The sequence below is a fragment of the Hippoglossus stenolepis genome, chromosome 11 (assembly GCF_022539355.2).
Source record: "Hippoglossus stenolepis isolate QCI-W04-F060 chromosome 11, HSTE1.2, whole genome shotgun sequence".
Taxonomy (NCBI): domain Eukaryota; kingdom Metazoa; phylum Chordata; class Actinopteri; order Pleuronectiformes; family Pleuronectidae; genus Hippoglossus; species Hippoglossus stenolepis.
Window position 1 is genome coordinate 11,993,249 of NC_061493.1, and position 13,014 is coordinate 12,006,262.

The window sequence follows — 13,014 nt, forward strand, 5'->3', positions numbered from 1 at the left end:
ACAAATATAACATGATACAAGTGATGACCTGTTTCTGTTGCTCGCATTCAGAGCGTTTAAAGTTTCACCAAAACAATATTTGATCTCTCCTGGTCTTTATGTCCATGATATTGCGTTATAGGCGAAACCACTTTTGACCTCAATTTTTTATTACCTAATGAAACCCATACCAGAAACACCTCTAAGGTAATGTGAAATATAAATATAGATGTTCTGTCGGGTCTCATTAAAGTAAAGCATTTTCAGTTGATGGTGTTGGACCCTAGGATGCAAACAAAACCCCAGTGGTGGACAGTAACTAAGTACATTTAAGTACTGTACTTCATTTGACGTACTTGTACTTTACATTAGTATTGCCATTTATCCAACTGCCTACTTCTACTCCCCTACACCTCAGAAATAAATGTGTACGTTTTTTACATTTCATTTGTCTGACAGCTTTAGTTACTTTTCAGATGTCAGGGTAAATCATGTATATCCTCATGTGTTGATGCTGAATAACTGAGCTGAAGGGTGAGGTCTTCCTTCATATGTCTAGAAAATTATAAATATATAAACCCTTTAATTCGCCTCTTGTATTGGCTGTAAAATGACAGAGTGGAATAATTCTTTAGAGTAAAGAATGTGAATGCTTCTTCCTTCATCTGCAAAACCCTGATTCCTTCTGAAATATAAAACCATAAGACTGAAAAACTAAACAAGAGAAACATGCAGCCTTATGTAACTACAAAAACATGAGTAATCGTTTAGTTTGTATGTATGCCTATGGGAAATATATTCTATAGAAGTACAGAATGTACGCTGTATGAGCACATAACTCCAGTTAAAGGGACGGAGCCAACCTTTAATCCGACCCGCTGAAAGGTACAAGGTTTGAATAATAGTCTCTCTATTCCCCAGTGGCCCGCTGTGTGCGTCAGGTGTGTATTATGAAGATGGCTGGGAGGATCCCTGAGGACCGGCTATGGACTAACTCTTTTGTGAATAAAGGCCAAAAGGAGAAAGCCGATCAAATTTGACTTCACACGCATGTGATAATCGCCACTTTTATAGAATTCACAACAAAAAACTACAGTGTCAGATTTCCAAAATAACCTGTTCTAATGTTTTGTACATGCAGTAAATAACGCTCCAGTGTGATTCAATACAGAGTAAAAGATGGAATATTTGTATCAGCTAAAAGAGTTAACCCCAAATTAAGTTTGTGTACAGAGTGAAAATATTCCTTATGCTTTAAATTACATCACCATCACTGATATGGCTGCAGATTAATGTCTAAAACTGACCACTATGTGTTCTTAAGCAACATAAACAACATTGATGATATTATATATATAATATAAATTTAAATGCTTTTATTTTACATTACATGTCATTTTTAGATGACGCTTTTATCCAAAGCGACTTACAATTACAACTAGTGCATTCAGCATCTATGAGGGGCCATTTTTTGGCATTCAGCATCTTGCCCAAGGACACTTCGGCATGGGCTGGGATGTGAGCTGCCGACCTTCTGGTTTGAGGACAACTGCTCTACCTCCTCAGCCACAGCTTGATTGATTGATAAAGAAAAGAGGTTGATCAACTGTCGCTTATCTATTTCTCTACTGAAGGCACCGAACACACCACCACATCAGAGGCTTCTGGTTATCTGACTTCTAAATTCATGAACACCTGAGATGCTCTTGAGAAGGCACATGTACCCTGAGGGGCTTTAGAGGAGCTGCTCAGTGACCAGCAGATAACCAGTGTGGCGAATGTGAGCAGGGCCTCTCTGCTCGCACTGAAACAATCCTGAATAAATAATGGAAAATGTGCAAGATAAACTCTCCTCGATGAAGGGAAACTCATTAATTGAAATATATCATGTCACACTTGGAACATATACATTATATTAAATTGTGTTTAGTTCGAATATGTTTCCTTTGTCTTTGTTCAAGTGAGAAAATGTGCATATACTCAGTTTTTTCCTTAGACACTAATCTCACTATGTAAAGTTACTGTTACACTGTACAGGGACTTTATGTGATTGTGAGTCAGTCTTATTTTAATAGACCAAAGTTACTTCTACAGACCAACAAGGTCAAAAAATAGAAAACAAATGCTCTTCTACTCTTCTGCATTCCAGATGCCTCTGTTTTCTACTCCCCAAAAGATTACATCAAAAAGTGGAGCTTTTCTACAAATGTTCACTTTGCATAAAATGGTGACATCCCTTGAAATCAGACAGAAACTCCCAATTCACAATCACAAACAGGATCCACCCCCCAGCTCTGGTAGGTGTAAATAACAGTGACATGCTGCCTTTTGTGTTTTTGTGTTTTACAGTTTTGTATCAGATTCAATTCAAACCAAACGTCTTAAGAAGGGGTTAGGGTTACAACATACAACACTCTGTGCTTTGACCTTTCCCTCTGATCAGGCACAGACAGCAACATATCCACTCTGTATACTGAAATCATCCACAGAGAAGTAGAAACAGTAGAATCACAATATGGAAAACCAGAAAAAATGTACACTTACATTACAGACCTAACCAATAGACTGAATAGTGCTGAATTGCATAAATGCTCTTTATTATGAGAGAACCTTCACTGAAGAAATGTTAGTCAATTGAATACCAACTCTTTGGGATTTGTGTATCCATTTTAGCTGTCGCTTTTTGTAATATGAGATGTGAAACGTCTTCAAGAAACACAAGCAAGTCAAGTTGCAACTGTGTAAACAACTGTGTAAACTCCTGAAGTTACTATGACATGGATGAGTGAGAATCTTAACAGATACTGAACCAAAACCTAACACCGATTCACATCTTACTCCTAACCTCATGCAGGACCTCAGAAATTGAGTTCATTGGACCTGGATTTGAAAAGGTCAGTGTTAATGCTGGAAAAGGTCCTTAAAGGGTAACACAAATTTGTACACATACATAAATACACACACACACACATCATATGCACACCCCCGACGGACCATAAGGGCTTCACTTTTGAAAGTAATGTGAAAACTGATTTGAGATACAGCTAACAGCAAACATGTTTTTGGTGTCTAGTACAGTTATACAACAATGAGATTTGAGTATTTTACTGCTCGTGGCTTTTCAACAACAGTGTATCTTTGAGATAAATCCATCAGTAATGCTCCACAGCATTGTCAAGTAAAAGTGCTTCATCACACGTTCAACATCAGTCCCTGATGGGATGGTCTGATCTGTGGGAGTGGATCGACATTAGGGTTGAACAGGTAAACAGCTGGTTGAGGAGTCACTGTGACTAGTGAGTCATGTTGGTGATCCACAGGTTAGGAAACACTGAGAAGAAGGTTCCCTGCTCCCTGAACAATCGGACTGGACGGCGCAGGAATGTTGTTTGGACACATCTCCTCTCCTGATACCCCCTCTTCAGAACAACAGAGAAACCCAATACCCCACAACAAAAACCTGAGCACAGCCCCGGCAGCAGCAGAGCCGCGATGGCGACAGGAGCAGGGCCATAAAGCCACCGTACAGAAAGTCGGTAAGAAGACACTGTGGTGCGAGCACCCACAGGCCAGCAGGGACAGACATTAGAGGCATCGAGTGAGCACATTGGCTTCAAGGACAAAAGTTGATACTCATTTGAAGTAAAGGCGGACAGGGTTTTTCCTGAAACACAATAATGCCAATACGACCCAGATTTGATTTGATTTAACTTTGTCTCTTTGCCCTGTGGCTGATGTGTGTATTGGATTGCTGAGACTTTGGAGGAAGAAGACAACAAGAGGCAGGTGGGACAGGTGCACTGACTTGAAACATTGGATACAGACAGAGCTTCTGATTATTACTTCATCTCCTGAGTGACATCTTGACCCATAAAAATCACAAAGGTGACCATTAGCGGTGAAAACAACCTCTTAGGTGGGGGTAATAAACAAAGTGCTGTCAATCAACAAAAACTCCAAAACACTAACAAAATGCAGGTGTGGATATAATTAACTTAACTTTTTATTTTTTACAGTGCCTGTTATAAATTTAGACTCATGTACAAAACAATCAATTTAACACAAACAGCACTTTAAACAAATCAAAATCATAGACATGTCTTTATTATTCAATAAAAATATATTCTACATAAGCATCATTTATCACAGATGATTACTGGACAAACTGGGGCGTTAGAATGCATGGTGTTTCCTGCCCCCTAGTGGCTGCGTGTTGTGAAGTTTCTTGTTGAGTTGAGCTTTGCCCAGGTCAGCTGACAGTCTCTTGGCCATCCGGTCCGTGGTCCTTTTCATGCTGCGGGCCACTTCAATAGCCTGGTCCAGAGTCCTGTTCATTTCCTCCTGCTGGAAAATAACAGCAAACTTTATAAAGGGCCAGGTAACATGCAGATTGGACAGCAGCTAATAACTGCTCTCATCATGCACTGTTTATAAAATTGACTGAATGAATGTCACTCTGCACATGCATGTGATGAAAGATGAGACCTCTCACCTTGCTCCCCCTGCGTGTGCCTGTCCTGCTGACAGTCTTTGAGGGCGCTGCCCCCGGGGACAGTGTCCGCTGGAAGAACACGTTACTGGGCAGGAGAGCTGAGTCTGACTGGGTGGAACGTTTCCTGTGGTGGGACGTGGACTGTGGCGGCTCCCTCAGTTTATAGCTGGATTTGATGACAAGATATTGAGATATCATGTCACTTTTCAACTTGTGGTGTGTTTGTGTTGCCCATGAGACGTGTGTTCACCTGGCAGGTAGGCTGCTGGAGGAGCCGTAGCTGACCTGGAGGAGAGGCTTCTGGAGGGCCAGGGAGGAGAGGGGAGACCACCTCCTCCTGGAGTAGAAACTCTCCATGACATCCGCTGACATGAGAATCAGAACAGTGTGTAAACAACTAATACACAACATTGCGCAAATTTACAATTCTGTTTACAATATCATGACAGACACACTATTCTCCCAACTGACAAGAAACACTGATAAAAATATATAGAACATATATAAGTCATATATCTCTAGTGATAACAGATGACAGGAGATGATGATTTGTGTCCATGCTTTGACATTGTGTCAGTGTGTGGCTTCTTTCTTTATTGTTTGCTGTAACTCAGGTTCACTCGTCCATTAAAGACAAATAAAGCTGATATGGTAAAATTTATGTTGTTTCACTGACTCACAAACTAAAATGTTGATATTTTGAACATCAGATGAGAAAGTTACTCACACTGTGGACTGTGATTGGCAGAACGGTCAGAAGCTCCACCTTTTAAAATGGAGCTGGTCAAACCAGAAGTTTTCACTGAGTAGTTTCCCTCGGTTCCTAAAGGAGTCAAATGTGGGTTTTTTTGTTTACTTTGGACAGAATATACTCTTATAAAGTATATGATACTTATAAACAGAGAGATGCAGAATGTACTTTACTGTGAAATATAATTTGAAGGCCTGACCTCTGCTGGACTGTAAAGCTTCCTGAAGTTTGTACTGAAACTCAGGCCCAGAGCGCACACCGCTGCCTCTTCTGCTCCCTGCAGACGAACTGTGGAACTGCAACATGATGTCGGACCCTGCTGTGTCCCCTATGTCTGTACCTGGGAGCAGATGATCAAACCCAGAATGAATATTGTGAGAATTATCTGCCCACAGATATTTAGAGACACACTTGTAGAAAGAAACTTGCTGGGATATTGCATTGATTTGATTTTGGTATTTTCTCCAATTTCCCGGTGGAATAATTCACAAATCTTACTGAGGAGAAATCAGGCACAGTTAGGGAACTGATGTCAAAGAGTCTGTGGAATTTGGTGCAGCTTGAATTTATTGAATCTTGACCGTTAGGCCTTGGCAGAGCTCTACTGTCTCTCTGGGGGTGATTACCTTTGCTCTTGCTGGGATCCATGTCTGAAGAAATCCAGTCCTCTATTCTTGTTGGACTGGGAGTATAAGAGTAAGAGTAAGGGCACAGTATAATACAAAATGAATGGTTGAATGGTAAAAACAATCTCGTCTTTCACCTGGTTGTGAACCAATTAAACTTAACACAAATAAATCCTAATACCGTCCATTATCTTCATTCACTGCCAGGATCAGGTTCACCTGTTACAACTCTGTCTTAGGTGAGTCCTGGCTCTGGTTTTTGACCTGCGCTCCTGACGACCATGCCTGTACTTGGAGGTGAGATAGTCCATCTTCTGTGCCAGGTGAGGCAGCTGAACCAAACCCTCCTCCAGGTCTTTCTTCAGCCTGGACACCTCTGACTGCAAGGCCAGGATGGCCTCACTAAACACACAAAGAGAGGTTCACTGTGTTATCTTGTTGAAACAACTGCTTAGGAGTAGTGCAGCAGTCAACCACCACCACGGCTTGCCCCTGAGGATAAACTGACCTATTACAGGAGCAGGAATTCACTGGGCTGCCTCTGTCCTCTGAATCCATGGTAGTGCTGAGTACAGGTTCAGAAACACAGTGGCCGAGGAGCGCAGGCAGGCCGGGGTCAGATCCTGTTCAGTAAGTGGTGGAGAAGCACTTAACACATCATCAGTATGAACAAGCAAAAACTTTACATTGTGATTGCAAGATGAGTGTTTACTGACCCTGTAGCCGGACTACAGGGTCCGTGGTGGTGCTCTCCACCCACAGGTCCACTGCAGCTGCCGCAACACAGAACTGCGTTTGGAGCGATGGGTTGGAGCCAGACCACTGCTGGATATTCAGAGCGGCTGGATGGATGGTTGTCTGCAGGTTGGAGCAGGAGCCCTCACCGTCTGAGCTGCTTAAACCATCATTATGGGATGGCACACTGGAAGTTGACACATCCAATGAGTGTTATTCTACCAGGACCCATGTGAAGTGGATCAGTCAGACAATTAATGTTTTTTACCTTTCGATGAGCAGGTTTGGTTGAAATGATCCAGAGGCTGACAGATTCAAGTAAGAGCTCCCAAATCCACTGTCTGTCTCCGGGCTCACGAGCCGCTGCACCCCACAAAACACAACATCGGGTAAAATCACTTAATAACCACTTCAACTCAAGCAGCATCCCTGAAAATCTTGCTAGAAGAGACGGCAGTTGTCAAACAAGCCGACTATTATCTGTGACTGACCTGTGATGCACATGGGGAGTTGAGAGGAGGCTCCGAGAGGCCGTGGGTGTCTGAGAGTTTGGGTGCATGAGAGGAAGAGGAGACCTCCACAGCCAGACTCACACCATCACCCAGATCACATTCACCCTCAGGGATAAGGACACTATCTGGGGTGCAACGTCTGCAGCCACAATAAAGACATATTTTGAGCTCATTAATGAAAAATGTAAATGTGGAGGCATCTTTCAGTCTGTGGAGTTTTCCTAAATTGTATGATGGCTTCTCTTTGTGCAGTGGATGCTTCCTAATTCTACTGACTTCAGTAGAAAACTAGTCTGCATGACTAAATCTGGCAAATTTACTTTTTGGTCTTGAATACATATGTTGTTCAATGTGCATTGTCCCTTTTAAATAAATAAACATAGACATAAACATATCCAAAAGTAGCTCACTTACTCTGTGGCAGGATTACAGGACAGATTAGTTATATGACCCATAAATTATTTCATAGGAGAGCAGTATTACGGTCGTGTAGACTTTAGCATGACAACACTGACCTTTCAGGTGTCCACTCCGTCTGTCTGGAGGTTGAGCTGGTTCTGCTCAGGTGTGCTGAGATGTTGCCATGAACTATCCCCTCTGACAACACGGAGCTCCTCTCCTCTTCGTCGCCCTCCTCCTTGTCATCTCTCTGGACGTCCAGTCTCTCCAGCGAGCTGCTTAAACAAGATGGAGAGGAAAACCTGCTCACACCGATTCCAAACACACTGGTCCCTCTGCACGGTGGAAACCTAACACCAACACTGTACCTGTACCCGAAACACGATCTGCCCACGGGAAGGCCGAGAACGTGTCTATTATCTGAGCACAAACACACAAACAAGCGCCACTCACATCATTTATAGCAGGAGACAATAATGACAATGGAACATGCACAATAGTGGTGTATTATATTTGCATCCTAACCAGGATATCCACTCTCATTTGTTTGTATTGGATACACAATGTTACAATATTTACAGATAGTTCAGTGTTCTTAAAATCTAAAAACTAAAGATATTAATTAATCACAACTACGAGGAAAAAAGAGAATATTCTTAAGAAATTAATAGGGCCTTAACTACAAAATAATGCATTAAATTAATGAAAAAATTACATGAGTTTCTTTTGTTTTTACCGTGATTGACAGTTGTTGTATCCGGTATGTTTCAGTGCAGAGTCAGCGGTTATGAGCTCGCTGCTTTGCTCCAGTCCATCGCTTTCCTCACTGTTCCTCTCCTCCACCTCCTCCGCTTCTTCTTCCTCTGTCCGTGGCTCCATCTCAAAAGTCACAGTGGAAAATCCTGCACACGGACCCTGCAACACGCCAAGGAAAGAGGTCGGCACACAATTTCATCGCAATCAGTCCAAAATTCATTGAGATCTTTGACTGTGGACCAAGTGAAGAGCTGACTCGCTTTTCAAACAGCTCAGCTCCTAGACTTGCAGAAACTGTAAGGGTGCCTTCAAGGGTGTGTCTGTGAGTTGGTTACCTCGTGCAGGGATGGCGGAGGTGAGGGGGTGAGCATGCAGACAGAACCGGGCCTCACATGCAGCTTGTCTGTCATGGGCATGGGAGTGGAGGATGAGTGGGGTGGGGACATTTGCTCACACAGGTTTTTGTCTATCATCTCCTTTATGTCGTCGAGGTGCATCCCTATCCTGAATATGTCCCCCTCCACCAGCCTGGACACACACACACATGCACACATGAATGGCTGCACGAACATGATACTGACACATTTACATGCTGGCGATTGTAATGCCTCCTGAACCTGTCTGGGTCAAAGGTGCCGGTGTTCCTGGACAGACCCATGTAGTTCTGCATCTCCAGAGCTCTGTGCTCGTCCCTCGTACTCATGTATTTCCTCTCCAGCTGGTCCTGAGCCTCCATCATGCTCCTCAACATCTGGCAGAGGACACATTTCACATTTAGGTAAAAGCAAAAAGGAAGGTACACAGAAACGTGACACTTCCCTTGAAATTACTAAAAGAAAGTGCTAAAAATCCAGATTTCTTATATTTTGTAAATAAGCTTTGCACTATATATTACCGGTTCTTGTTCTCTTTTATGTCTGTATCTTTGGTATGTTATATGATTAAAATGTGTTATAATCTTTATATGCACCAAGTGGAGTGGCACAATAATATTCGATGTAACATAATACAATGACAATAAAGGCTTTCTATTGTATTCTATTCTGTTGCATTTTATTCTAAAGAGTTCTATCCTAAGTCAACAGTTCTTACCATTTGCTGTTCCGCAATGCTTATCGACATGTTGCTGACAATCGTTTTTAACTCTTCCACCTGGGTAGAAGAAGGTTTGATAATCGATTTTGACGTTTTGTTTCTCTTCGCAGCTTTTTACTTTATCTTCAAACTTACTTTCTGCATGAACGGGCTGATGACTTCTCTCAGCTCAGCAGTCATTCTTTCCCCATCACTGAGACCCTCCTCCGGCTGACTGAGGGAAGCTGCGATCACCTCTGCAGTGTAGCTCTGTGGCACCGTTCCTCGCCTCTGACCAAAGTTTTCTAAAAAATTCAAAATAGAAAAGAGAGTAAAGCATGTCTTATATATTGTACATTATTTTAACATTTTAAAATGATCCAAAAATATGTTCAAGTCAAATATTTGTGTGATAAGTTTGTCCAGTTTACACTGACTGATCAAAACCAAAGTAAAGGTGTTTGTGTCACCAGAATAGTGTCATCTGACCCCACTTGTCACTATGGAAACCAGTTGCACTTCACTGCATAATTCGCAGGTAGCAATGCAAAGCGATGAGCCGTCATAATATCAGATGACACAAAGACATCGTACCTGACGGGTGAAGATGAGGAGCCAAGGATCCAAGATGGCTTCCCTCGGCTAAGTTTCTCTGATGATCATCATCACACTCTGAATAAAGCATTAGATCTGTGGAGGGCTGAGTCCGTAAAAACAAGGTTTATTAAATAGGTAACTTGCATCAAAATTTGAATTCTTATTTATTTGGGATATTTTAGGTTTTACTTACATTGGCTCCTAGTCTCATTTGATCAATGAGGTTCTCTGCCTCAGCAGATCTGGTGAGTAATTTATCATATTCAGCCTAAAGAAATGAGACCCCAGTTAAATGTTAGTTCTATGTCTGGGAGCACAGCATTCACATAAATGTTATAGGAGGAAATAAAAGCAAAATTGACCCCCAAAATGTGGGGTTCTCTACCTGCAGATGATGTGCCAGCCCTGAAGGATACTGTTTCGCCTCATCCTTGAAGACATAAGCCTTCTCTGGCTGCGGGACAGAATCCTCCAGGACTCTGCTGATCAAGTCTAACATCCCTGGAGAGGACTGAGCTCTGTGCATGGTGCCGGGCGTCGGAGGAGCAGGCCTGGAAGGGCCACTTGGAGCTTTGGGGATCTTTACCTTGGGAGCAACCTTGGAGAAATCAGGGAGGGGGTAGTGGACTTGGCCTTGGCCATACTTTATCTCACAGAAGGACCTGGTGCGCACAAGAGGGACTCTCTGAAACTGATCATCCTCTTCAGACTTTTCCTGCACCACTGCCTGTGTGGCAGTGTTGTCTCCACTGCTCTGGTTTGAGTCTCTGCTGGATTTATCAATGCTCCTCTCAGCCTCGTTCTCTAAACTTGAGTTTTGTGATGCAGTATGACTCTTTTCATCAGTCCTGTCAGAGAAGATCTCAGAATCCCATGCAGGGATCTCTGTGTGGTTGTTATTAGTTGCAGTGCTGTTGCATGTTGGGGCCCAGCTCATGCTCTCCAATAGGGACACCTCCGGCAGGGTCTCTGCATCGATCAGCCGACCTGGCCGCAGCAGCTCTTCCTGGGTGAAGTGTCGCAGCAACAACTGGTTAATATCTGTAGGACTGGGGCATGGTGGCGCAACATCGCTTGGCTGGAACGCATCAACACAGTTTTCCTGTTTGGCGCCTTCATCCTCTTGTGACAAAGTTCCTGGTTCCTCAGAACCAGAAACCAAACGTTCGGAGGTTTCGTCTCCATCTGCTGTTGTGAACTCAAGCAGACAAGGACCATCAGGACTTCCACCAATAGTCCTACTTCCATCAGAGCTGCTGTCGCCCTCAGTGCTCGCGGCCTTGTTGAAGTAGGGGCTGCCAAGGTCACCATCATAAGGCAGGTCCTCCTGATCCTCGTCACTGGTATCTAGCCCTGGGTCCTCATTACCCTGCTTTAAAGGTAGCTCATCTTGCACAGTGTTTGGTCTTTGGACAGACTCATGTAAGATGCTGCTCTTGGTCTTGTCCTCTACCACCCTCTCACTTGGACTGCTCTCAACACTGGACTCTGAGGAGGTGCTGTCCAATGCTGACAACGCGCTCCCTGCAAATTACAACGAACAACGAAAAATGCCCAATTAGGACTTTAATGTGTAATGGTATCTGAAACAACAAATGCTGCATGAATGTAAAAAGCAAGCAACTGTTTAAAAGATAAAATATAAAGGCATTTTTGTTAGTGACCCTAGGACTTACCGCTGAGATGGATGCTGGCCCCTGAGGCGGGAGACTCTGCCTGGGATAGATGCATATCCAAAGAAGCCTCTAAATCACTGAAATGCAGACTTTCATCCTCGCTCAGGTCCACGAAGATGCTCTGCTGGATGCATCTCTCCCACAGCACGGTGGATCCCTGCACATCCCCGTCTGACTCCTCTGGGTCTCCTCCCTCCATGGACTCTTTGTCTCTACAAAAGGAAAATATAAGTGGACGCTCCGCTCAGCCTCTCTTCACCTGTGTTTCAGACAGAGGAGGTAAGAAAAAAAAAGAATGGAGCACCTGCTCATCACTTAGCAACACAACTTGTGAGGTGACGTGCTAAGCCAGTTATTCAACAATCAATACATTGTGTGGACAGAAGTTGTGTGACATACAGTAAGTGTGTGTGTGTGTGTGTGTGTGTGTGTGTGTGTGTGTGTGTGTGTGTGTGTGTGTGTGTGTGTGTGTGTGTGTGCGAGGCAATAACACAAAATTACGTCAAACATTTTCTGGTTTAATTTTTAAAAGTTAGCATGGTTAGCATGTATAAAATAACTGAAACTAACTGCATATTAGCCCTGATCTGTGTCATATTAGTATTGGAGAATTACAACTAACCTGCAGTATCTCAATGCTATTGGGTTGTTTAAGCATCTTCTATATAAACAGATATGTTTTGCCTGGAAAATATGTAAGTAATATATTAACTATATCTGTCAAATAAATGTAGAGTTACAATTGCAGTGAAGTAAAATACAAGTATAAGTAAGTACCTCAAAATTGTACTTAACTGCTCCAGGCTCCAAGCTACTGCACTGAAAACCTAACACGTGCAATCCCCAATCCCTTTCTACACTTCAGGTCTGTGTTTCATTTCCAGCCTCGATGAAGCGGTGATATTTTGTGCTGGTTGTAGTGATGGTGACTTACTCGGGTTGTGACTCCTTCAGCTTTCACAGTTTACAGTTGATCGGCTCCACAGTCGCGCTCCCGTCACACGTCATGTTGACTCGATGGTTCCGTGTCTCTCTCGACATATGGTCTGTTCCTCGGACAGGTTTAGTTTCTGTGGCATCATTAATAATGAATCCTCGCGGCAGCGCTGCGCTTCTGCAGCCGCTCCGGCAGCCACACAGGCGGAGACTGGTTGCTAGGCAACGGTTGAGGAACTCCCAACAGACGACAGTTAAACACCTCAGTACTTTATTTATAGAAATGATATACTTTAAACGATACAGAGCTGCCCAAAATAGAAATAATTTGAGAAATAAGAAGCGTCCATATTTTATATTCAAACCTGATTTGAAAAAAAATATACAAACTAATAAAAAAACATTGGGTTATATTGTATCTGAGGTGTAAATGAAAAGAATAACATTAAAGTAAAATAACAAAAAATTAAATAAAGTGTTT

General features: G+C 42.8%; 1 protein-coding gene across 2 annotated transcripts; it reads right to left on the reverse strand.

Moving 5' to 3' along the window:
* Positions 1-3,960: 3,960 nt before the first annotated feature.
* On the reverse strand, positions 3,961-12,728 carry LOC118117968 (microtubule organization protein AKNA). 2 transcript variants are annotated; one of them, XM_047342049.1, is made up of 22 exons: positions 12,532-12,728; positions 11,598-11,856; positions 10,307-11,445; positions 10,115-10,189; positions 9,919-10,024; positions 9,481-9,629; positions 9,343-9,402; positions 8,868-9,001; positions 8,586-8,778; positions 8,231-8,409; positions 7,611-7,769; positions 7,075-7,234; positions 6,852-6,946; positions 6,565-6,770; positions 6,357-6,471; positions 6,068-6,250; positions 5,849-5,904; positions 5,422-5,562; positions 5,199-5,294; positions 4,722-4,836; positions 4,472-4,637; positions 3,961-4,320 (listed from the first exon to the last, which is right to left on the reverse strand). In XM_047342049.1, exons 2-22 carry the CDS (start codon positions 11,794-11,796, stop codon positions 4,153-4,155), a joined length of 3,894 nt encoding a protein of 1,297 aa, XP_047198005.1. In that variant the 5' UTR covers positions 11,797-11,856; positions 12,532-12,728; the 3' UTR covers positions 3,961-4,152. The 2 variants fall into 2 exon arrangements, with proteins under 2 accessions (XP_047198005.1, XP_035026571.2); XM_035170680.2 differs by having other exon boundaries at positions 3,961-4,323.
* Between the last annotated feature and the right edge of the window lie 286 nt (positions 12,729-13,014).

What these genes read in the sequence shown, in the direction of transcription:
- LOC118117968 (XM_035170680.2), bottom strand. Translation starts at nt 11,796, where the DNA reads ATGGAGGGAGGAGACCCAGAGGAGTCAGACGGGGATGTGCAGGGATCC. An exon ending in GGATCCCAGCAAGAGCAAAG is followed by an intron (nt 5,563 to 5,848) that starts GTAATCACCCCC and finishes ATCTGCTCCCAG; the next exon opens with GTACAGACATAGGGGACACA. An exon ending in AGCTTTACAGTCCAGCAGAG is followed by an intron (nt 5,295 to 5,421) that starts GTCAGGCCTTCA and finishes TGACTCCTTTAG; the next exon opens with GAACCGAGGGAAACTACTCA.